This window comes from Rattus norvegicus, chromosome 9 (genome assembly GCF_036323735.1).
Source record: "Rattus norvegicus strain BN/NHsdMcwi chromosome 9, GRCr8, whole genome shotgun sequence".
Classification (NCBI taxonomy): Eukaryota; Metazoa; Chordata; class Mammalia; order Rodentia; family Muridae; genus Rattus; species Rattus norvegicus.
In genome coordinates this window covers 43,963,848-43,986,511 of record NC_086027.1, presented here as the reverse complement: position 1 = coordinate 43,986,511, position 22,664 = coordinate 43,963,848, and the positions used below count along the sequence as shown (strand labels likewise).

General features: G+C 46.7%; 1 protein-coding gene across 33 annotated transcripts in view; it reads right to left on the bottom strand.

The window, feature by feature from the left end:
• The window catches only part of Dst (dystonin), a 393,820-nt gene that overhangs the window by 39,024 nt on the left and 332,132 nt on the right, over nucleotides 1-22,664 (bottom strand). For 27 of the 33 annotated variants that reach the window (XM_017596770.3, XM_017596775.3, XM_017596773.3 and 24 more), the window contains 16 exons: nucleotides 20,861-21,027; nucleotides 18,892-19,051; nucleotides 18,360-18,686; nucleotides 17,799-17,883; nucleotides 16,503-16,744; nucleotides 15,515-15,721; nucleotides 12,425-12,544; nucleotides 12,125-12,232; nucleotides 10,786-11,004; nucleotides 8,252-8,455; nucleotides 6,360-6,591; nucleotides 5,118-5,344; nucleotides 3,449-3,571; nucleotides 3,246-3,347; nucleotides 1,179-1,280; nucleotides 104-277 (listed from right to left, as the gene is read on the bottom strand). In XM_017596770.3, the coding sequence (XP_017452259.1) occupies nucleotides 104-277; nucleotides 1,179-1,280; nucleotides 3,246-3,347; nucleotides 3,449-3,571; nucleotides 5,118-5,344; nucleotides 6,360-6,591; nucleotides 8,252-8,455; nucleotides 10,786-11,004; nucleotides 12,125-12,232; nucleotides 12,425-12,544; nucleotides 15,515-15,721; nucleotides 16,503-16,744; nucleotides 17,799-17,883; nucleotides 18,360-18,686; nucleotides 18,892-19,051; nucleotides 20,861-21,027 (2,799 nt within the window). The remainder of the gene's footprint in view (nucleotides 1-103; nucleotides 278-1,178; nucleotides 1,281-3,245; nucleotides 3,348-3,448; nucleotides 3,572-5,117; nucleotides 5,345-6,359; nucleotides 6,592-8,251; nucleotides 8,456-10,785; nucleotides 11,005-12,124; nucleotides 12,233-12,424; nucleotides 12,545-15,514; nucleotides 15,722-16,502; nucleotides 16,745-17,798; nucleotides 17,884-18,359; nucleotides 18,687-18,891; nucleotides 19,052-20,860; nucleotides 21,028-22,664) is intronic. The other 6 variants (XM_017596777.3, XM_017596780.3, XM_017596784.3 and 3 more) reach the window with 1 other exon arrangement.

Below are 22,664 nucleotides of genomic sequence, written 5' to 3'. Positions count from 1 at the left end.
GGGAAAATTTTAATAAGGCAATTTAGGCGCTTCTGAGGTTTACTGGTATTTTCTGCTAACGCGATTTTTAGTCGTTGTTTTACATTACTGTCTTGGTGTTTACCTGTCTGCTGACAATTCGCTCGTCCAGGCTGTCCCATATCAATTTCAGCTCCATCAGCGGGTCCTGGACGGTGTGCTTGTCAACCTCCTCTGTTACTTTCTTCAGCAAAAGTTCTGCTTGGTGGTTCAGTCTTTCCATTTCTATCTGTTGTTGGTAAGCTTCTGACTTAAATTGCTGTTGGGGGGAGGGGGAGAAAATCAGAGGAACATTTGAAAAATAAACCAGGAAAAACTAAAGTTCACATTTTCCCGTTGAAAGCAAAAGAGGTCTAGAGAGAAGTTTCCCTCTTTTACTCAATGGCTTATGAATAGTTATAGTTTTGGCATTTGACTTTTACTACGCACGGTAAAATTTAACAGATCCCACAGAGAAACAATTTTTAGTATCTGATTTTATATCAATGTATATGAAACCCTAGAAACGATGACTTTGAGGAATTTAGTAGTTCCTGATCTCAGGCAAGCACATGGTATGCGTTCCCTCATAATTTTCATGGTTTTACAGCATTGTGTTTGTAGTAATTACTTCTATGTCCCACTGTTACTGCAAAATAATTTCCAAATCTGGCCCTCCCCTCTGCATACACCTGCCCTCTCCATTCAGACCGGAGGATATCTGAAGGACTGCACATCAAAATGTACGCACAGTTGCTTTTAAATACATAGAGTTACTAATCTTGCCCCACCCCCTTTGCTTACTTGTAATTCTATAGAGGAAAATAAATCAGTCTTTCATTAAAAAAAAAAAACCAGCACTTATACATACTTCCTGCATGCAGATATCATCCCACCTCAACTTTAGGGCCTGTGAAATGGAGCAGTGGGGAAAGCTATTTGCTACCAAGCCCAACAACCTGACCCCTGTTCTCTGACCTCCTTTTGTGAACTGCACCCTCGTGTGCAAACACAGACACATGTGTTAATAGATATGTGCAACAGAAATAAATAGCACCGTTTTGGGGTCAGTATGCAATGTTTCAGTTACGTCAGCTGAGTGAATAGGCGAGAAGCCTGGAGAACGAGTGACTTAGGGACCTTACAGGCAGCTCCTTACCAACCGGGAGCCCCACACCTACCTTCAGCTCTTCAATCTGCTGCTTGACCGTCTCCAAGTCCGTTCCGATGGGAGACATTGTGGCTAGCTTATTGCCTGCGATATCGACCCAGTCGAATATTGCCTGCAAGACACGTGTTCCGTGTGTTAGCACGGCAGCTCGCAAAAGGCGCTGACCTCAAAAGAACTTTAATATTAAAAATCAGATGTTAACTGGCTGAAACTTTTTAAAACTGGGAGCGTTTACCCAAATAAAAGCGGTAATATAAAACGGCTCCTCAAATACCAAGTAAATGTCACCTCCAGTTCAGCACCAAAGCTGGCCAAGGGAAATCCTATTCTTAAATTATCAACACTTTCACAGAAAAGTTCATCTGAAAATGTTTATATATTCAACCACAAAAGTGGAATATCCTATTTGCTTATCTAAAAATACACTGTAAGAAAAAGATCCAAATGTATCTATTTATTCAAGTAACCAAGAAAGTCACTGTTTAGCGGTTCATCTAACCTTTCTACACTCCCTCGATTACCATTAAAATCCTGCATGTAATACACACACACACACACACACACACACACACACACACACACACACCCCATTATTGCAAAAGGCTTCACAGTCCTCTACTTTCTCTTTCCTTCAAGGTTTCTACACAGTGTACAAGGCTTAACACACATTTTTTAAAAAAGCTAATGAATGTATAACAGAATTACTTTAATCAAGTTGACAGAAGACCTTATAAACTATCTGATATGCTTAAATAGCCATTAACCAACTCAATTACTCAAGCAGCAGCCTGGGACGAAAATGAATCTCTCTTTATAACCAAGTCTTGGGCCCTAAGGAGTACCTTAGAACCACATTACAGCAACACGACTGAACAACTCAAGTACCATTCGTGACCAACAGGACCTATGCTGAAGCCTGCTGTAGGTGAGGAAGTCTGTGTCAAATCAGTGTCTTGCCCACGGCAGTAGCAGGGTCTTTTCTAGCCATGGGCAACAACAACACACTTGCCCTTGTGATGTAGTTAGTGTCCCCCGCACAGACTGGGAGCCCAGTGTGGCCAGCACTGGTCACCGATTACTGAGGCAAGGCATCGTTACTTTGCTTGTGCAGGTGTACGCACGTGTGTAGGAGTTATACTAAGGTGTTATTGGTCATGAAAAATGTCTTGTGTTTCCAACGTCCAAGGCCCTTCCTGCTGGTGAGCCTGGCCGGGGATATTTATTTTTACAGACATAGGGAGAAGTGGCATACTGAAAGAGGAAAAAAAATGTTGTCATGTGAGCTTTAAAAATAATATTCCCTTCGGCGTTATGGAAATACTTAGAGAGGGTTTTCCATGCAGTGAGAAGTATGCAAGATCAAACTCCTGCCAACCTGTTAGGAACTAGGACCAAGGGGAGAGAAGCAGAGGGATACACCCCCGAGCTGACCTGAAACAAACTCTAATATTAAAAATCGGTTTCTAACTGGCTGACGAACCAAACAGGAACCCTGAAGAGACAATGACAAAGCACCATTTTAACGATGACATGTACGGAAAAGGAGAAGGCACCTTGACGCAGCCAGTTATGAGCTAGTAAAACAGAATTCTATTTTGGTGCGTGGGGAGAGCGCTGGCTTAGTGTTGCTTCTCTTTAATTCTGACTTCAGTTTAACTTGGTGGTATTTTTAGCCCATGTTTATCCCTTTTATCTTATTTCACTCAGCCTTAGCACAGAACTGAGACTCTGTCCCCCGTCACTTCACTGCCGGGTGCTCAACAATTTATGGAAAATACAGTGTGGGAATATTTACTTTCACTTAAAAAAAACATTAGAACACTTCTTTCCAAAGCAAATTCCACTGACGCGTGTGCTGGTCCACGTTTAGATGTGCGTGTAAATCCGTACGTCTGAAAGGTAAGAAGTATCTTCTGCAAAAGTTGAGTCGCAGTGGTTGCAATTTTGTGGACAGATTTGTCTGTCGTTGCACGCACAGTCACAGTGCTGGGCTGGAACCAGAGTGTCGAGGTACAGGACATGAATAAATGAGACTCCTGTCTTCCGCTAAGACCAACGGACATGGCTGACAGCTCACCTGCAATCCATCCTGGTACTGGACGGCGGCTTGCATGGCCTCTCCCAGTCTGTCAATCCGGTCTTTCCAGGCTTTATTTAGAGAATCCCACGCTGAGTTCAACTGCAAAATAAATGTTCCTTTCAGTGTCACATTTGTACTTTCAACGATTTGTAAAAACAGGCAGGAAGGCGTTCCAAACGTGGGGAGCAAGTCATGGGTACCTCGTCTATACTCTTCTTGACGATGGGCTTATCAGGCTCCCCACAGGCGGCAATGAGCTCTGAGCCCAGTGTGATGACCATGTCGAGCTCCTCTTGCAGTCCATCAATCTCCTCTCTTATTGCCTGGAATTCAAAGTAGAGCCTCAGAACACCATGTGAGGCCACACCAAAACCAAGACAAGGTGTCCTGAGGAGCTGCCCGTGGGCTTCCTATGTGAGGTTGGCAGTGTCTTCCCAAGCTCATATTGTCATTTTTGTATATGTATATGTATACATATATATACATATATATATATGAGAATAGTGTATATATATATATTTATTTTATATATTTTTAACTATTCTATATATATAGAGAGAACAGTATCCTCTAATGCCAAATCTTTGCTCTAAAGACGAAAATAACTTTGTGACAAAATAGCGGAGCAATTTAGAAAAATAACCCAAATACCATCAAGCACCAAAAGACATTTTGATTTTCTCAAGGAGTGTGTGCCTGTATGTGTTCCAAAGAGACGCTGGTTGAATATGAGCACAAAGGTTTTATGCAAAGCAACGTTGGGAAACATGGTAACCTAGCTTTGGGGTCCCACGCATTGGCCTAGGTAGGATCTGTCTACCCTATCTTGCCTTTCATAGTCACTGTGAGAATGGATCGATTTGCATTCTTCTACATGCTGACCTGCAGTTGAACCAGCACCATTCATTGAAAATACTGCCTTTTTTCCATTGGATGGTTTTAGCTCCTTTGTCAAAGATCAAGTGACCATAGGTGTGTGGGCTCATTTCTGGGTCTTCAATTCTATTCCACTGATCTACCTGCCTGTCTCTGTACCAATACCATACAGTTTTTATCACTATTGCTCTAATACAGCTTGAGGTTAGGGATTGGTGATTCTCCCAGAAGTTCTTTTATTCTTTTTTTTTTTTTTTGGTTCTTTTTTTCGGAGCTGGGGACCGAACCCAGGGCCTTGCGCTTCCTAGGTAAGCGCTCTACCACTGAGCTAAATCCCCAGCCCCTCATGGTCACTGTTAAACACACCCACTCAGCAATGAGTATTTACTAGGGATGGGCAGAGCCCCAAATCAAACACCCGAGGAGGAGACATTTGCCTAGCCTTCCTCAAGGCCACCCAGCAATACAGCTACGTACACAAGAGAGTACAAGCGCACAGGGCGGGCAATAATCCAATCGAACCTTGACGCTTATCACAGGGGTGACAGAAGTGATCGCTGAGGTGAGGAACAAGACTATGGAAGACCACAGGGTTACAGCCACAGTGGAATGCCTGTGGCAGCATGGCTGCCAGCTCGTGTGTTCAACACTGTATACCCTGCCCCTCAAAGTCAGGCTTTACCCAGTGGACGCTGGGTGCATCCGAGGAATTTCAAATGGCAGGACAGAGACAGCAGCAAGGCTGGGGGCCAGCAAGGGCAGACATCCTGTCTTTACATTGTGTGTGTGTGTGTGTGTGTGTGTGTGTGTCTGACACAGACATGAGTGGTGTGGGTGCAGAGAGATGATCTTAAGAGCAATCTCCGAGACGTCTTTGAGTCCATAACTAGCATTCCGCGTTCAGAACCAGATACAAATTTTAACAGAACTGAGGTATTGTCACGTTGAACACTGTTCTTTTCTTTTGTAGTCCGACTGAGATCCGTTACCTACCTCTGCTGCTTCCTGCTGCTGCTTTACTACCGAGGGATCGATTCCGGGATCCTCCAGGTCCCGGATGAAATCTTGAGTGTCTTTGGTGGTAACAACCAGCGACATGTGATCACACCAGAATTTCTCTGCTAGTTCCATCACGTCCAGCAGCTTGGCTTCCCTGTCTTCCACCAGGGTGTGGATGCTTCCCCAGATGAAAACCATTTGGTCCAACTTATCCTGCACAGCTACACGGCAAAACAGTGTCAGTGAGGATGCCGGCTGTCCTCGCGTAAGCAAAAGCCAAACTTTAGCTCGTACGGCCAGCACTTACTCAACCTGCTAAATACATAGACTGGACCAGGTTTTGGCCAACCGCGGTATGCGTGTAATCCCCGGGCCCAAGCCTATCCCACATGATGCAGGATCAATCTATGGGTCCACTCCGGCTGTGCCAGGCCACCTCCTTATAAAAGTAGACTCCTAAAGCTACATGAGCGCAGGGTAGACTCAAGTTTACATAGTTTTAAGTTCACAAAGGCTGGCCTTAAAGGACAGTAAGTAGTTAACCTAAGATGTGTTGTCTTTCGCTCTTCAAGAATGAAATTGCTTGTTCAGTCCCAAGAAGGGTTTGTAGTCCTGAGTGGCTCCTGGAATGGTCTTATTTCCACTGTCTGCGTAGTCTCCCCCTGGGCCCTCAAATCACAATTCTAATATGTGGTACGGTGGTGGCTACCGTTCTGGTCATGGGATGGAGCAGGCATGCTAGACAAGATACTAAGACTGTACCTTAAGCAAGCTTGACCCTATTGCCTAAGAGCCTCAGAGAACACACAGTCTTTACATGACCATGTTCTGTTTTCCAGTTGATTTTGCAAACTGAGGGCTTTTGGGAAGCAACGCATCCCAGGGCTAACGTTTCAAAGGCCTGGCGTTCTGTTACACAGCCATGCTGTCAGTGAACAGCATATGAGTCTAGAGCTGTTTGAAAAGTAAACTTGAGGCCAGGTGTCGTGATGTGCGTGCAGTCCCGGCACTTGGGAGGTAAGAGGCAGATTGGTTTCTAAGTTTGAGGCTAGCCTGGTCTACATAGCTAGCTCCAGGCTAGCCAAGGCCGCACGCGCGCATGCATGCATGCACGCACATGGTCTCTCTCTCTCTCTCTCTCTCTCTCTCTCTCTCTCTCTCTCTCTCAAAAACAAAACAAAACACCATAATAAACAAGCAAACAAACAGAAGAGAAAGCTGCGCCCGTCTCGTCACCTTTGGCAGATATGTCTTTTTCGGTGCCCTCAGACCTGGCGATCATCTCCTCTCCCCTCTGCCTCAGAGTCTCATACAGCGGCTGCAGCTTCTCCATGTCCACGGACACACTCTTGTTTTCACCAATCTGCTCCTTGATCTTTTCAACCTCGGCAGAGATGGACGGCGGCTGCCGTAGACGCTCCGCGATGCGCTCCAGGCTCTCAAGGATCTGGTCGATCTTGTCGTGAAACTGTGAGTAGAAACAATGGGCCGCTGTCACGTAAAACTTCCCCCAACTAAAAGCTCTCAAGAGCCTCTGCCAATGCTCCCATCAAAGAGTGACATCAGGCTGGGGCATGAAGCCATACCTAACTAGAGTGACACACAGCCTCTGTGACACACTTGGGGAGAGAACACTTGAGCTTCCCATCAACAACTGAATGTATTCACTAGGAAGGAGTCTACACTCCTTTGTAGCAATATGAATCTTAACCTGATGTTTAATTTTATCACAACCGAACTTATTTTTGATAAGCTGCACATGTGGCTGTCAGAATTGATTATTTCATTTAAAACAACCATTTTTAAATCCTAAAATGTAAGACTGCATGCAAAGCTCACAGTTTTTGACTAGGTGGTTTGATTAGGTCCAAGGGAGTCCTTGGGTTATATATTTCCTCAATTGAAAAAAGACAACAGAATTAAACAGAATATGGCCAATGTTGTATCCAAAGTTTGTATTTACTTCATGGTCAAACACACAACTGGATATAAGGAAATAGTTAATTTCATGTTTATGAAGGTGTCGTGTGCGATCACACGACGTCATAAAACCCTTTTCGTTTTAAACTCTGTTGGAACTTCATGTTGAACCAACTTTAACTGCCATATGACACAGCCTAGAGGCTAGAGAATCTCACTTGAGGGAATTCCCAGACCAGACTGGCCTGTGGGAAGGTCTACGGATAATTGTTGTCATTGGTAGTGGATGGGGGGGGGCAGCCAATGGTGGGTGGCACCATCCCTGAGCAGATGGTGTAGGCCGAAGAAGACAGCTAGGTAAGCATGGGCCGCTCAATACGTCACCAATTGGTGCCCCTCCACGGTTGCTGCCTCAACTCCTGCTTGAGTTTCTGTCTTGCCGCCCCACAGGGATAGCCTGTGACCTGAAGTGCAGGATGACACAAGCCCTCCCCTCCCCTCAGTTTCTTCTGCAGCAGCAGAGGGGAACAGAAAATGCATTCGTGGTACTGCACACGTAGAGAACGCCACCTTGATGCCCAGCCTCTAATGACAAAAAACAAAACCTTGGAAGCCGAGGACCTGCAGGTATTCACAAGATCAACTTCCTGAGAAACCGTCTTTACAAAAACCCCCGCTTCCTACTTAATGTTAACTTTTTTTTTTGGTTCTTTTTTTCGGAGCTGGGGACCGAACCCAGGGCCTTGCGCTTCATAGGCAAGCGCTCTACCACTGAGCTAAATCCCCAACCCCTAATGTTAACATTTTTATCTGGCTTATTGCTCAGGATTTTCTCTAAATGCCTTTCTTAAGGAAAATTCTGTTACTGATAATTTTAACAGTTTCTTTTCTCTCCTCCATGTCAGATACTGTGTTCCACTTATGATGGGCACTGAAGCAAGGATCTTACCGCTGCTGCAAGCAGGTTTTCTACTCACTGGAAATTATTATTATCATTTTTTTTTTGTTTATCGTACCCTGAAGGAGGCAGAGAAACCCAAGAGCTGGCTGTAAGCAGAGCCCGCCTCTGAGAGAAAAGGCGCTGCACCTAAGCGTCAACCCAGTGACATCGTTTAGGAGGAGGGTTAACCAGAGGGGCCAGGAAACATGCTTTGCCTTCTTGGTTGTGGGGAAGAAATGAACTCCTCTCCTAGCATAGAAAGGATTACCTGGGTGGACTGAGAAATGGCCTCATCCAGTACCACGGCTCGCTTTTTGACATCTTCTTTAATTTGGCTGTAGAGGGTGTCGGCTGCCACATACTTTTCCTGGATATGGACGCCTTCCTTGGGGCTCAGTTCCAGCAGCTGCGGCCCGGTCTTGTTCATCTTATCTATGTGAGGCTTGTGTTCCGCTATCAGCTCTCGCAGTTGCTGGAATGAGCCAAACGTCTCTCAGTGTCTCGGAGTCACACCTCAGGCTCACGGCCGATCGCACCGCCAAGGGATCTGGCCGGCAGGAACGGCTAAACCAGGGCCCTCCCCACCTCCAGGCATGGATCCAGGTCTCTGCCAGGAGGAACACCAACCCGAGACCAGACGGTGTCCCGTCCCGTGTGCCTTTCGAGGGATACATGGTAATGGTAAGGGAAACCGTAAATGTGCATTTCACAGCAAGAGCTGCCCGTTTTCGCGAGAGCGCCACATCGTCTACAGAGGAGCTGAGCTATGGCTCACAGGTGCGTCTTTTTGTCCGCTCATGACGTATGCAGACAAGACTGGGGGAGGGGACCTCAAGAGCAGGAAGAGTGTCGGGTGGGGCAGGGAAGAAAGACAGGATACCAGGATTTTAAAAACCTCAAGATACAGAGGTGTGAGGGTGAGGTGAGCCCATAGGAACTCTAGTCACATGTGTGAACCAGTATCATTCATATATATATATATACATATATGCATGTATGTATATTTATCTAATATATATTTATATATTATATAATTATATATTTTTATATATAATATTTTAGAAATTATTCTACATATATGTGACATAGGGATACCAGATATGTTGATCCATTTCTATCAGTTATTACGATTATTTGCATGTGACGCTGCAGGTGAGGCGGTGAGCGGCCAGTCGGGTGGGCACTAAGAACTTAAACCAGGCCTAAGATCAGCAAGTGCTCTTGGCCTGACGGTCGTCTCTCCCGCCCCTGTGTGTTTTTGTAAACTCTTACAAAGGCTAAGGCTCAGAGATTAAACACACAGCTACACGCTGAGCATCCCTGCGAGGTGTGACGTATCCTATGAGCAATCTGCAGACGTGGCTATAACACCTTTACCCTTACCCTCATAGGTATAAAACCGTAGGTTTGCTTTGCAAGTTCAGAGATTATGAAGAGGAGGACGTAAATTCAATTTCTTTTTTTTTTTTTTTCCGGAGCTGGGGACCGAACCCAGGGCCTTGCGCTTCCTAGGCAAGCACTCTACCACTGAGCTAAATCCCCAACCCTTTCAATTTCTAAAATTCTAGCCGACGGGCCATTTCTTGCCACTAGGCATTCATTCTCAAAGCAGTTGTTTGAGTCACCTATGACGGAGATATTCACGATCCACCTTATGCTAAGAGTCACACGGCAACCGGCCGCCAGGATATCTGAGCCAACAGAACTTCATACTGAAGTGAAATTCAGTTCCACACCACTTTAAAGTGTTTTGCTAGCCGAATGATTTAGATAAAACTTCATAAAAATGTAACTTTGCCCGAGGCTGCTTTTATAAACTCTCTCTGGGTAAGAACGTCAGCTACAGGTAGTCTTCCAGGGCAACGTGTTTAAAAAAGTGACCGAGATTGACAGGAGCAGCCGGGGTGGAGTCAGCGGGAAGAGCAGCTCCTGCTGTAGAGGGCCTGGGTTTGATTCCCAGCACCCACATGGCAGCTCACGCCTGTCCAAGCTCCAGTCCCACAGTGGGCCACGCCTACCTCTGGCCTCCGAGCACTGTCTACATGTGGTGGAGACACGGGAAAAGACTCATGCACACAGAGTATAAGCAGATAAATCTTTAGCTTACGAATACACCGTGCGTGCGTGCGGATTAAGAGAACAAGTAGGTTCTGAAGTCCATAAATGTTAGGGGCTCTAGACTTTTTGAGACGTGAGCCCTCTCCCAACCACATTCTTCTAATTTCCAGTGCCCTTAGCAGGTAAGCTTAGTTAAGGGCTTCGTGATGCCACAGTCCCATGTAAGCCTCGTAGAGCTAGGTCACTGCTTCAGGTTTCACAGAGTGGTGGGGACGGCTGATAGCTTTCCGAACATTGCTGTTCTGACAGATGAATGCCACTGTACGTTTTCTCAGAACTCGGGGGCTCTGTGTGCATGGTGGCTCCTCTGCCCACGTCTACTCTAGTTTCTAATACTTTAGATGGCTCTGACCACTTCGTGACATATCGAGCATAGAATGTAGTCAATGTATACGGGATGCATTTCAACATATGTGGTTGGAAGCACCTCAAAAGCTCATACCGCTAACACGTTAAAATGGTGTTCTTTTTCCTACCCAGATGGGCTATAGTGTACACTATTCTAAGAAAGTTGGGGTGGGGTCATGCATATAGCGTGCAACAGGTACCCAGCTGCGAGCGAGTATAGAACACACACACCACAGAATTACTAAAATGCTGGGTTTCTGGAGGGTGAGTAGCAGCCCTTTAGACACCCCACTGAAGACCAACATCCCAGCCAAGGGCTCGGCCTCCCGTTCTCACCCGATGCTCCTCTTGCTGTCTCCTCAGAGTCTCGTACTCCAGGGCTGGGGCCGGTAGCTGAGAGATGATTTGTTGTGTTTCCATTAGCCACGGCCAAAGTTCCTCATAGGTCTCCCAGAACTGGCTAACGAGGGACTGCGCCCGCTCCAGCTGCAGGTGCCTCTCTGAGTTGATCTGGCAGATGGCGTCGTACTTCTTCAGAACCTTGTCCAGTTTTTTCTAGAGAGCAAGGTGAGCAAACACGCTCGTCAGGCAGGTAGCTGTGGGTCGGTATGTTTTGGCCAGTTCTGTACGTTGGGCACAGAGTGAGCCGAGGTATGTGAAACAAATACATAAACAAATGTGTTCGGATTAACTGTCTCTAGGCATATGTTCATGTTAATAAAAGAGGGCATTTGAGTTTTTACGCATGGGCACTAAGCTAAAGGAAGCAGAATTCCCTAGTGCCCTTATGCTGCTCTCGGGGTTAGAAAGTAAGTTTCACACAAGTCTGTCAGCATTTACATGATGATCTAAGGGAAAAGAAAGATTATCTTTCACAAATGGAATCATTAAAAACAAAAATCAGTTAAACATAAAATCAATCACACACATGGGAATCAAAGTCTGGCACCATGCTATACTTAATCTGTACTTTTATGTGTGCTCTGCCTGAAAGACAATGTATTTTATTTAAATTTAATTTGAGGCGTGGAAATTTGTGTATCTTTATTTGGGGTCAGACACTTTCCTGGAAGCATTAACATGCAGTTATTTCTTTAAGCTGCCCAAGATGCCTGTATATAGGTCGAGCTAACCACTATTACCTGTGGATGGTTTTCTATCACTGCAGAATTATTAAAACTATGCATACCTACTGCTTCCTTAGCTACTTAGCTCACTGTTCACCTACTGGCTTCGAGTAACTTCACACAGAATAGAAGACCTATGTATTTTGGGGTTTGTTTCAGCTTAAAAGTTACAAATGTTCCGGGAGCTTATGACCCATAGATGGCGTGCGTGCCTTATAGCTGACATAAGCCAGAATACCATTGTGACAATACTACAGCTGATATCAACTGGATTGACTGAAGGTTCAATGTGGGTCAGTTAAGGAAACTTTAAGAGTTTAGAGGCATTGGTCCAGGGTGTGTGTGTGTGTGTGTGTGTGTGTGTGTGTGTGTGTGTAGTGGGTCGTGTCTCCATGGCTACTCTGTAACCTTAAAAGATGCCTGATTTAAATGTAATGGTTCGGTTGCTTAACCAGCAGCTGCAGATACAAAGTGTCCCTCTAGAACACAGTGCTCAGAAGATGCTATCCCTCTGGAGTTCACTGCCCAGCGTTCAGACAAGGCGATACCTTCATTGACTGCTTCTCCTCTTCGCTGGATGTGGTCATGATTTTATGCCCAGAGGTAACGAGTTCGTCAATGATATCCTTGTGTCTCAAGATATCCATGGTGAAAGCCTGGGGTTTACCGGACAAAGACAAAATACAGAGAGACTCGGTGTGATTCGGTGAAGGCAAGCAAGCGAAATAGCTGAAAATGGCAAGATACACTGACAGGGTCTTGGAAGGCAAAGCCCCGAGAATGTGTTTGAGAGACCTGGGGCCCTGCGACCCACGACCCGGTCCGCATCTGAAAATGCGTCTGTTCACCTTTTGAGCCTGCAGCTGAGCAGAGGTCTGGTCTTGCTCCAGCCTGATGCAACCCAGAGACATTAATTTCTTCTGTGTTTCAGTGATCCAGGATAACTCAGCATCTGCCGCTTGGTCAAACTAAACAAAAGATAAAAATTAGGTCAGCAAGCTCCCGTGGCTGGTGCCAGAGACATTACCTATTTGTGTGGTTCCTGAATCCCCCGCTTCCTAATCGGAGACTCCCGGTTTCTTTTTCCATGGTATCTTAAGATAAATGAATAACTGGTTAACAGGGAGAGAGGAACCCTGCCCACGAGCTCTTATGCTCCGCCGTACTGCAACAGCACAGTAAATGCGCAAGGATTGTGGGTGCATAGCCGCCTTTTCAGGTGCCTTTACATTCCAAACGTTAACCGCCGGAAGAGTTGACCATCAGATACCATTTGAAGTCATTTTTCCCCTGTGACTTCAATTCTCAGGGGGGCAGGAAGGAACACGGTGCTACCAAGCATGTGGCTCCGAGGTGAAATAATCAAACGCTCCCGTTTCCTTATTGTCTGGGTTATAGATGAATGTGTGTGTACATATCTGTACCCGTGGTGAAGGATGTGCTCAGGCAACTCGCGCACAACCTGTGTGCATCCCGAGGAACACTGGACTTTGGATGTACACAAGGTCACTCACAGATTCTTTTCCTCAGTGTACCAGCAATTCATAGCCTGGCAGAATGCTAAAGCCCCAAGTAAACAGGGAGAATTAAAATCCGGAGTTCATGCTGTTGGTCATTTGGTGACTTCCCCGATGGAATCCAGGTGTGAGTAAAGAAGGAAAATAAGCTGAGAAGAGGTGGGCCGGACTCAACAAGTTACAAAGTAATTCTACTTTAAAGACTCCGCATTGACACAATGTAAACTCGCCAGAAGACTGAACTGGCCAAGCTTCTTCATTCCAATAAGAATCCTCACAGCATTGCGGAGTGCCGTGGACCTTGGGTCCTGAGGATCAACATCCCAAGGGTGATCCATTCTCTGCTATTTCTTTGAGCCTCACTTATCCAAGGTTAGGTACAGAATGGACAGGTGACCCTTACATACCAATGGGTGCAGACACAGGCCTGGGAGGATCCTGTTTTCTCTAGCCAAAGAACACGGGTAGGGGGCAGCTTAACAAGGCAGAACACAGACAACAGCCACTCCAAGCCAATCAAAGGCCACCGAACAAAATGGTAGCCCCACTCCCTTGAGTCTGCGTCCCTTCTGGGATGAGGTTAAGCAGGGGCCAAAGCTTTACTCCCACTGGTTGAGAGCTAAGAGACACCCTACAGTATAAACAGAGAGTGGTGTGGAGTCCCGACCTCACCCTGACAGGTAGCAGTGAGGCACTTTTCCTTTGCGGCATCCTGGTGGGATCCTAACAGACATCGTGAGGAGTCAGGGTTTCCCCTGCCACCCTGTGTCAGACCATCGTGGTCTCTCTCACTGTGCTATCAGAAGAGGCTGTGCAGAGGGCTGGAATGGCTACAGCCCCATCCAACAAACCCTAGAGTCCAAGGGGACGTGGGGTTTTATCTACTCCCCCCCATCCCCCACAGTTGCTGCTGCCACACTGAAAATGGATACAAGCAGATGAAACCAAGTTCAAATCCACATAAAAACCAGGAAGAGAGCCATCTTTCTGCCTGTGGAGTGCTGGCATGCAAGGCCTACGTTATCATGCCCGGCCAATATTGTTTCCTCTAAGGATGCACATTTTAATAGTTTAGGTTCAAGAACTATGATGCTAACCTGATTACTTAAGAAAAAAAAAACCTCTGGGGAACACGTGCAAACATTTCTTCTCGTAACTGATCTGTGGTTAAGGGTCTGGGCAAGTTTCAGTGTGTGCTAACCAATCTGAACTCAACCTGTCACTCAGTCTGTATCTGTCTTACATCATTCAACTAACTGAACACAGTCAAGTGCTCGAGAAAATCCTGCCCCCGAAGGACACAATATTTGTCTTGTTACTCAGAGAAGGCTTGGGTGCCAGCCATGAAATGTTCAAATACATTTTCATGGAAAAAAAAAGAAACCCAGCATTTTAAAATGGCTGAATCAACTTCATGGATAAACGACAATTTATCCTGCAAACTGTAAAATAGGCAGGCAGACACATTCCCCGGGCATGAATGCTCCTCACAGAAATGTCCTAGGCAGGGAAATACCCTGATCTTTCACCAGCCTTTGTGAACCTCGGCTGGTATACTAAAGGAAGGGCGGCAGGCTTTAGAACCTACAAATTCTGATTACACAACGCTAGAAAACCAACTCTGGAGACCCCCTCTCGTAGCCCGCGTATGCTCCTTGTGCTCTTGCCTGGTGGGATTGAAGAGGTCGGTCACACATCTGCTGGAGGGACCCTACAAAACCGTATGGCCCCATGCAGAGTTTGCAACCCGAACCTCACGGCTTAAATGTCAATAGCCACAAGGACTTCGATAGAAGTTAAACTACGCAGGGTAACTTTCCATTCCTAGGGCCACCTTCGCCCCGCTCACCATTTTCCACAGGGTTGTGGCTAACAGGAGAATTCTCTGAAACTTTGGAGTAGAAACTGTTGTGAGCCACAAGCAGGTCAGAAACTATAATTTTTCCCCCTTTAGTCATCTTTGGAAAAAGTTCTACATCATCAAAATAAAAAAAAAAATCCCAACTCTTTCCTTTATAAAAACAAAGACTTTTTTGTTGCTACAGAAGCATGATCCTGGGACAGTAGATACCGATCTGTATGCTAATTCAAATTCTTTAATCACAGACACCTTGGGCTTAGTCTACGCGTAAGACTAGAGCGAGCAGCATGCACGTACGTAGACACAGCATTTCCCCGTGTGGCAGGGTGCTGTCTGTGAGGTAACGGGGGGTGGGGGGCAGATGGCTGCTGACCATGTGTAGATTAGCAGTGCCCTGGTGCTCAGACGCAGCCTGGCCGAACTTTACCGAGACCCCCAAGCTCGTTTCTGAAGCACAGCAGTTGGAGTGGGAACACAGCAGCAAGTGAGTTTGTTCAGGTAAAGGCCCTGGACGGTTGAAGCGCACCCGTTGCCTAGGGCAACAGGGGCACTGGTCCTACCTGCTGAGACCTCAGAATGGCAGCATCAATCTCTTCCACTTTCTGTGTGATGGTGTCGCTCACCAATCGGTAGCGTTCGTTGTCCTCGGCGACCGTCTTCTCAAGCCCTTCTCTTGCCCTCCAGGGCACCAGTTCCAACAAGGCGCTGCTCACCTCATTGAGAGAATCCAGTAAGGCTTTGTTGTTCCTGACTTCATTTTTCAGTTCCTTGAGAACATACAAAACACACGAGTAAGCGAGGGGGTGGGGGGACGCTCTCCCTCTGTTCCGTTCTCCGGGTGGGGGTGGGGGTGGGGGTCCTCTGCTGGCTGACAAGACAGCGCTTGGGCGGGTTAGTTCCATCTGAGCTAAACGAACCTCCTCCGTTATCTATAGCTGTTTTGAAAAAAACACCCAAAAGTGTTTCCAGAGAAGCTTAGGGAGCTGCAGTTCGTTTGTCAATGTGGCAGGAGTTTATCTTTGAAATGGAAAATAAATATTTGCTGTTTGCAGAAACAAACTCAAATGGGCTAGCATGTTAAGTTATCGGCTAACAAAAGTCAAGCAAGGAGGCCCTGTCACACTCCAGAGGAGTACAGCCTACTGTGAGGACATGCTGCTGGAGTGCGCCCTCCCCAACTCATGGGATCAGCGGCAGACATGTTGGAATGAATGCTCAGGGAGGCGGTGTGCTTTGGGGACGTTGCCAGGAAAACCCCTGACGCTACCCATCTCTGACTGCACCGAAGTGGTTTTTCCAACCAAATTTCATGCCTCTGAAACAATGATCATCTTCCTTTCCCCCTTTCCCTACTCCTTCATTCTACCTTGGGCAGGAAACTACATTCCCAGTCAGGTTTCTCTTAAAGTGAACCACACCCCCTGTCTCAATGGTCACCTTACTTCCTCTTTCCACCAGGCCCCTGCCCACCACAGCCACTGCACTTGGGATACACTCAGATACGCCCGTCCTAGGTGACGGGTGTGCGAGGGGTGCGCGAGGGCCTACTTTCTGTCTCTCTTGCACTTGGCTTGCAGCTTCTCCCTTCAGGCCCTGAGTCTCGTAGGACAGCAGCTCCACCTCCACTCTGTCCAGCCAGTTGCACAGCTCCTTATGCTTGGACTGCAGCTGTCCAGCGAGCTGCAGGGCGTGTTCCAGAGTCTTCGCCACGTCGGCACTTAACTTGGTGATGTCTTTGTACCTGGCTTTAATGGCTTCCAACTTGTCTTGAATGATTAAGACTTCGTCGCCTAAAATTTCGAGAAGATGGATTATTTCTTCTGGAAGGGGAAAAAGCGAGGGGCAGAGAGTTTCTTCCGATGACTTGTTTTTGCGGGGGATGAGGAGACATTTTTTTCTAAAGATAATCTGACCCAAAAGGTGCCCTCACTTCTTCCCTGGGATTGCTAAAAAAAATAGAAAGGCCTACAGAAACTTCAGTTGTGTGCAGCGTTTCATCTCCCTGACAAAGCCTTCTATCTTTGAAGAATGAGGGCTAAACCTGACAGCACTCCAGCCACTGATGTCATGGCTGACAAGGCGGTTACGTCGTGTGGGTATTTAACCTTCCTGTTCTTACTCATCATTACTCACTCCCACACTTCCGGGGCTCTATCTGCCTCTACGTCCTTCAGAGAGACATAAATTATGCCCTAGGCTTCAGACTTCCAAACGAGAGTTCTAGACACTTTAGTGCATGCCTTTAACCACAACGAATGATAACTGCCCCGTGTGTGTGTGTGTGTGTGTGTGTGTGTGTGTGTGTGTGTGCACGAGTGCGCGTGTACAAATGCCAAAACAGCTAAGGGCTTTCTTGTGGCCAGAAGAACCACTTAAGTATCTTCATTTCTCTGAGTTGCTCAAAAGCCTTTCATGCAGCTATAGGGCCATGTATGTGTCTTTGTAGTGCTGCTCAAGCTTGGGGAGACTAAGCCTGTGGACTGCTGTAACAAGCATCACTGTGACGAGCTTACCTTAAAAAACAAACGGAAATAAAACTAAGCTGTCAAAACCCACCTATTCATCAGTCTTCCAGCAGTGGAAGACTTCTGTAGCTGCAGCGCAGGCTTGTCTGGTCAGCACACACGCCAAGCGCTTCGTGCTGTGAGTAGCACGCACAGCACCCACCAAGGACTCAAGTGAGATCCCATTCGGACCCCTCTTGACTGACCTCCAAGGCATTCTACAGTCTTAGAGTGGCCTCAAAAGTCAGGAGGTGTTTTGTCTTTCTGCCCCCATCCATGAGACACCCTGGCAACCTTTCGTGATGCTGCCCCCAGATAACCCGAGCCAGAGGCATCTCACCTGTGGTTTGTTTGAGCAGTTCTAAGCCGTTCAGCAGTGCCTGATCTACACTCTGTTTCCTGAGGAGAATGTCTTCTTGTAGAGCCTAAAAACACAGGTTCCATTTGGGGTTGGGGGGAGAGTTTGTTAATCTCAGAGAATGTTTACTGGGGGGGGCAGATCTGCAGAAGCACTAATTTTTAAAATGTCTGTCACTCTTCCCCTGCTCCACCCACGTCCCATATCCTGCGCAGATCTCCCAGCATTCATTGTGCTTCTCTTTTAGAATCCACCAAGGGTCTTATAAAAACTGCCTTTGTGGAGGTATTGGTTCCTTATGGGGTCCATGAAGAGAAGAGTGATCACACTCAGTAAGTGGCCAGAGAGCCAGCTAACTGGATAAACTCGAGCTCATGTAAGTAGAGGTCTAGTGTGAGTTTAACAAATCAAATGGATCATAATGGACACGAAATAATATGCAACCGATAAGAATGGATAAAATTAATAACAACTAAAATGAAGCAAAAAAAAAAAAGAAAGAAAGAAAGAGAGAAACGAAAGAAAAGAAATAAATGAAGGTACCCTGAGTTCGGCCCGCTGTCTCCACAGCGCCTCTGTGCTGTGATCCTGGACTGACAGCTTACTCAGCTTGCCATGTGCTTCGTTCAGCCAGTTCATCAGCTCAACTTCATCTTCCCCAAAGATCTTAGCATTGCACAGGGCCTGCTGGAGGAGCTCAGACCTGCTGTGACTTTTCTCTTGAATCTCAAAGTACCACACTTGCAAGGAGTCTAGCTTACTCTGCACCAGATCTTTGTCCTCCCTGGAGCTCAGGACCTTTAAGGACTGGCCGATGCTAACGGCCTGGTGTAACTGTTTGTTGTGACTGGTGATGTCATCTTCTAATACCTAAACGAAGTTCAGGAAAGGAACACAACGAAACAGAACAAAACTGAAAGGCATGGACAAATGGAAAACATAAACAGAACCAAAGGATGACCTTCTAGACGGATTTAGTTTCGCAACTATGCATAGTCTAACAGATGCGTGTCGTAAAAACAAACCATGACATGAATAAGGGAAACCCCAGGCCTCGCGGGCACGCATGTCTTACTTTGTGCTGTGCAATCTGTTCCTCCAGCTTGGGTGCCTGGGTTCCTATGGGTTCGGAGTTGGCCAGCTTTTTTTCTACGGCTGTGAGCCACTCATTCAGGGGCTCCAAGGTCTCATGAAACTCCTGAGCTACCACAGAGATACCTTCCAGTTGACGGTTCCTATACATTTGCCGAGAGGAAGGTCAGTTAGGGGTGGAGAACGTGTGAAACCAACCAAGATCATCAGTCAGACCTCCCATACTACTCTAAAAACATGGCTTCCTAGAAGTCATTTCAGGCTAGGCTTTAAATCACGGGCATCTAAATAAAATTAAAGAAGATATCCTTGCTCCTGAATATCATGGAGGGTGAAAGCCACCTCCCCTGAGAATATGCCCACCAATCATAACCATTTTTAAAGGTAGCAGCAATAAAAACAATGACAAGAAATACTACTAAGGACACGTTTTACGCTTGGCCTTGCTATAAGCATTTTCAAATATGAATTTGGATAGAAGCGACAGTCACTGAAGCTATTTCTAACAAGATGGTCAGAAGTGGATTTTAAAAACTTGAACATTTGGGCTGGAGAGATGGCTCAGTGGTTAAGAGCACTGACAGCTCTTCCAGATGGTCCTGAGTTCAATTCTCAGTGACCACATGGTGGCTCACAACCATCTGTAATGAGGATCTGATGCCCTCCCTGGTGTGTCTGAAGATAGCTACAATGTACTTATATATAATAAATAAATAAACCTTTAAAAACAAACTTGAACAATCGTGACTGCTACATTATAGATACACAGTATCAAGCGCGTTTGTCAAAAGCAACAGTTACTACTTTGTGGACTTAAAATGTCAAAAAATAGAGAGCAGCTCAGATTTATTTACAAGGAGGAGTACTTTCAGAATCTCGTGGCTATAGTCATTCTGTTCTCGCTGCCTTTTTCCTCTCAGGCTCTTGACTGTGCTGGTTCATAGCAGGGCATCGGATTCATCAGCCTCACTGAGAGTCTGTGTTGAGGTCTAGCTGCTACCCTGTCTTCCTGACATGTTGATTGTTTTTGAAAGGGAATGATATGACCTGGGAATTGAGCTTCATACGAAGTTTAAAGAAATTATTGGCAGCAGGGACAAAAACACAACTTCTGTATTCATTCGTTTGTTTGTGCGACAGGCTCTCGTTGCATAGCCTTGGCTGGCCAGGGATGCGGTGCAGGTCCTGGTGGCCTGTAACTCACAGGTATCCACCCGCCTCTGCCTTCCGAGTGCTGGTGTTGGAGGTGTGTGGCGTCCTACCTGGCTCCACGCCATCATATTCCAAACTATTAGTGGGCAACAGTTGAAGACCTTCCCCCTTCACTCTTAGTCTGAAGAGGTAAGAACTGCTTTACTGTCAACCCAATCACTGGCCAGAGCATCGTGGCAGACAGGAGGTACTGCACTGGCTGCAACTCTGTAATAACAGAATTGGGAACAAGAGCCCAGAAGAGCCACAGTCTAGAACCCCTCTTTCACAGAGGGAGGGAGGGAGGGAGGAAAAGGACCGCCTGCCGCTTCACTCCTTTCTAACTGACTCCTCCCTTAAAACAGGGCCACTGCCTCCCTGTCTCCAAACTCCTTCCTACTATGTGCTCCTATCATACTTGCTCCCATCTCTACTTCAAAGCGTCACTCTTGTCCTTGTTCCGCACTGGCTTTGAGTCTGTTAGTCTGCACCTGTCTGGGTGGTCAGAGGGGATTGGTATGGTTCATCCTCATAAGCTAACACCTAGCTCTGTACCTGACGCCTGGTTGGTAGAGAATGACTGTGTCTTGCACAAACGAATGTATTACCATCGAGGGAAAATGCTTTCTTAATGAGCAGGGATGTGGCTGGGGGCCCAAGGACATCAGAAGAATGAGGGCCGGTAGGCCACAACCCCGTGGTGAACAGACACGGAGGACACGGATGTAGAGGCAAGCGTTACGCCAGCGCACGCCTGGTACCTTGCTTCGGCTCTGCTAAGCAGCATTTCCCATCTACTGTCCAGGAGGCTCAGCTGCCTGGAGAGCTTCACTCGGTCTGCCGGCTCTGCTGAAGCAGCGATTTTCTCTCCTTCTCGTTTGATCGCCTCCACGGTAGACTTCCGGTCTTCCAGCAGCCTCTGCAGAAGCTTCAGACAAAACACGTAGTGTTTTTAAAAGGCAGAAGGATGTTTAAATAAATATAAGATAGAATACATCGTAAGCACACCCATATATATATGGATAGAGACACCCATATGTATATATTTCCATGGATAGATGTGGGGATAAAATGAGAAGTAGGGAAAGATAAGCCATTTGGGGCCAGTGAGAGGTTGGGTGCCCCTCAGGTCAAGGTGGCTTGCTGCCAAACCTCATGACCTGAGTTTGATCCCTAGGACCCATGTGGTGGAAGGGGAAAAGCAGCAACTTCAAGTTGCTCCTGCAACTTGTTCTTGGACCTCCACATGCATGCCAGGGTGCATGCAGGGTGCATAAATAAATAAACATCATTAAAAAAAAACAACAAACCCTCCAAAGAAGAAATAGAAAGAGTGTTTGGTTGAGTAATTTGCCACCACAGTGTCAGACGCTGAGGTGTGGCTTTGACAACAGACAGCCCTTATGGATAAGGCCGCTGTAATCTTTGTGACGACCTGCTTACAAAATCACGGAGCAGAAGGTGCACCCCGGCTAAGCAGACTGACCCATGCGGAGAGTACAATACCCTTCTTACTTTCATAAAGCAGGACTGCCCCAAGCATCCAGCAGTTAACCACTCTGCCAAAATATCAGACTCCCTGTTTCACGTGAGGCAATGCATTATGGGCAGGCGGGTTAAGACTAGACCATGGCTGCAGGTCAGAAGGCTACTCAGGAGGCTCCTGGCCTTTCATGGAAGGAGTGCTTCAGACCCCATGAGGACAGAGCCTTTAGCAGAGCTCTCAGATGCCCAAAGAGAAGGAAGAGAGTGTGGGTGCGCTGGGTTCTCAAGAGCTGCCAAGAGGACTAAGGTTTCAGGACTTAGCAGTTAAAAGGAAATTTGGTCTAAATCTAGCTGAGTGCCAGACTCAGGGTCACCCTGCCCTAACTAAACAAAACAAGTCACTTCTGAGCAACTGCACGGCACATATCACAAGCGCTGTGCTCCAGCAACTAGATGCAGGAGCTCAACAGGACGGACAGGCCTCTGCTGGCTTACCCTGATCTTGAGAGACAGCGGAGGAGTAACAATTTAACAGTTTCCCAAAAGTAACTGCTGGAGGAGTAAGTTGAGGTTAAGACCACCGCGGAGGGAAAGAGAGGGAATACATGTTTCCAAAGGGAAGGGATCACAGATGTTCTTAACACAGTTCAGGGCATCATGTAAACAATGTGAAGTCTGTAAAATACACACATGTATCATGTGTGTGTGTGTGTGTAGGAGGACAACTGGTGAAAGTTGTTCTTTTACTGTCTCCGTGTAGGTTCTGAGGATTGCTTTGTCAGGCTTGGTGACAAGCCCTTTACCCACTGAGCCATCCTGCCAGCCCACGTGAGTTACTTCTGGTGAACTGGAATAGAAAAACCTTTGGCAATTAAGAAGACTAAGTCAATTAATGGGTTTTGTTGACTAAGCACTAGTAACTACCCCTGGGAGACTAACTCAGCTGATGTTGGCACGGGGTTTCCAGTGCTTCTTAGGAGGGGTCCTTTCTTGCTGCCTGGTACTGGAGTCTGAACTGGAGCCTCCACATCCTAGGCTTCTGTCCTGTGATCGCACCGTATCCCCAATCCTCTTGTTCAC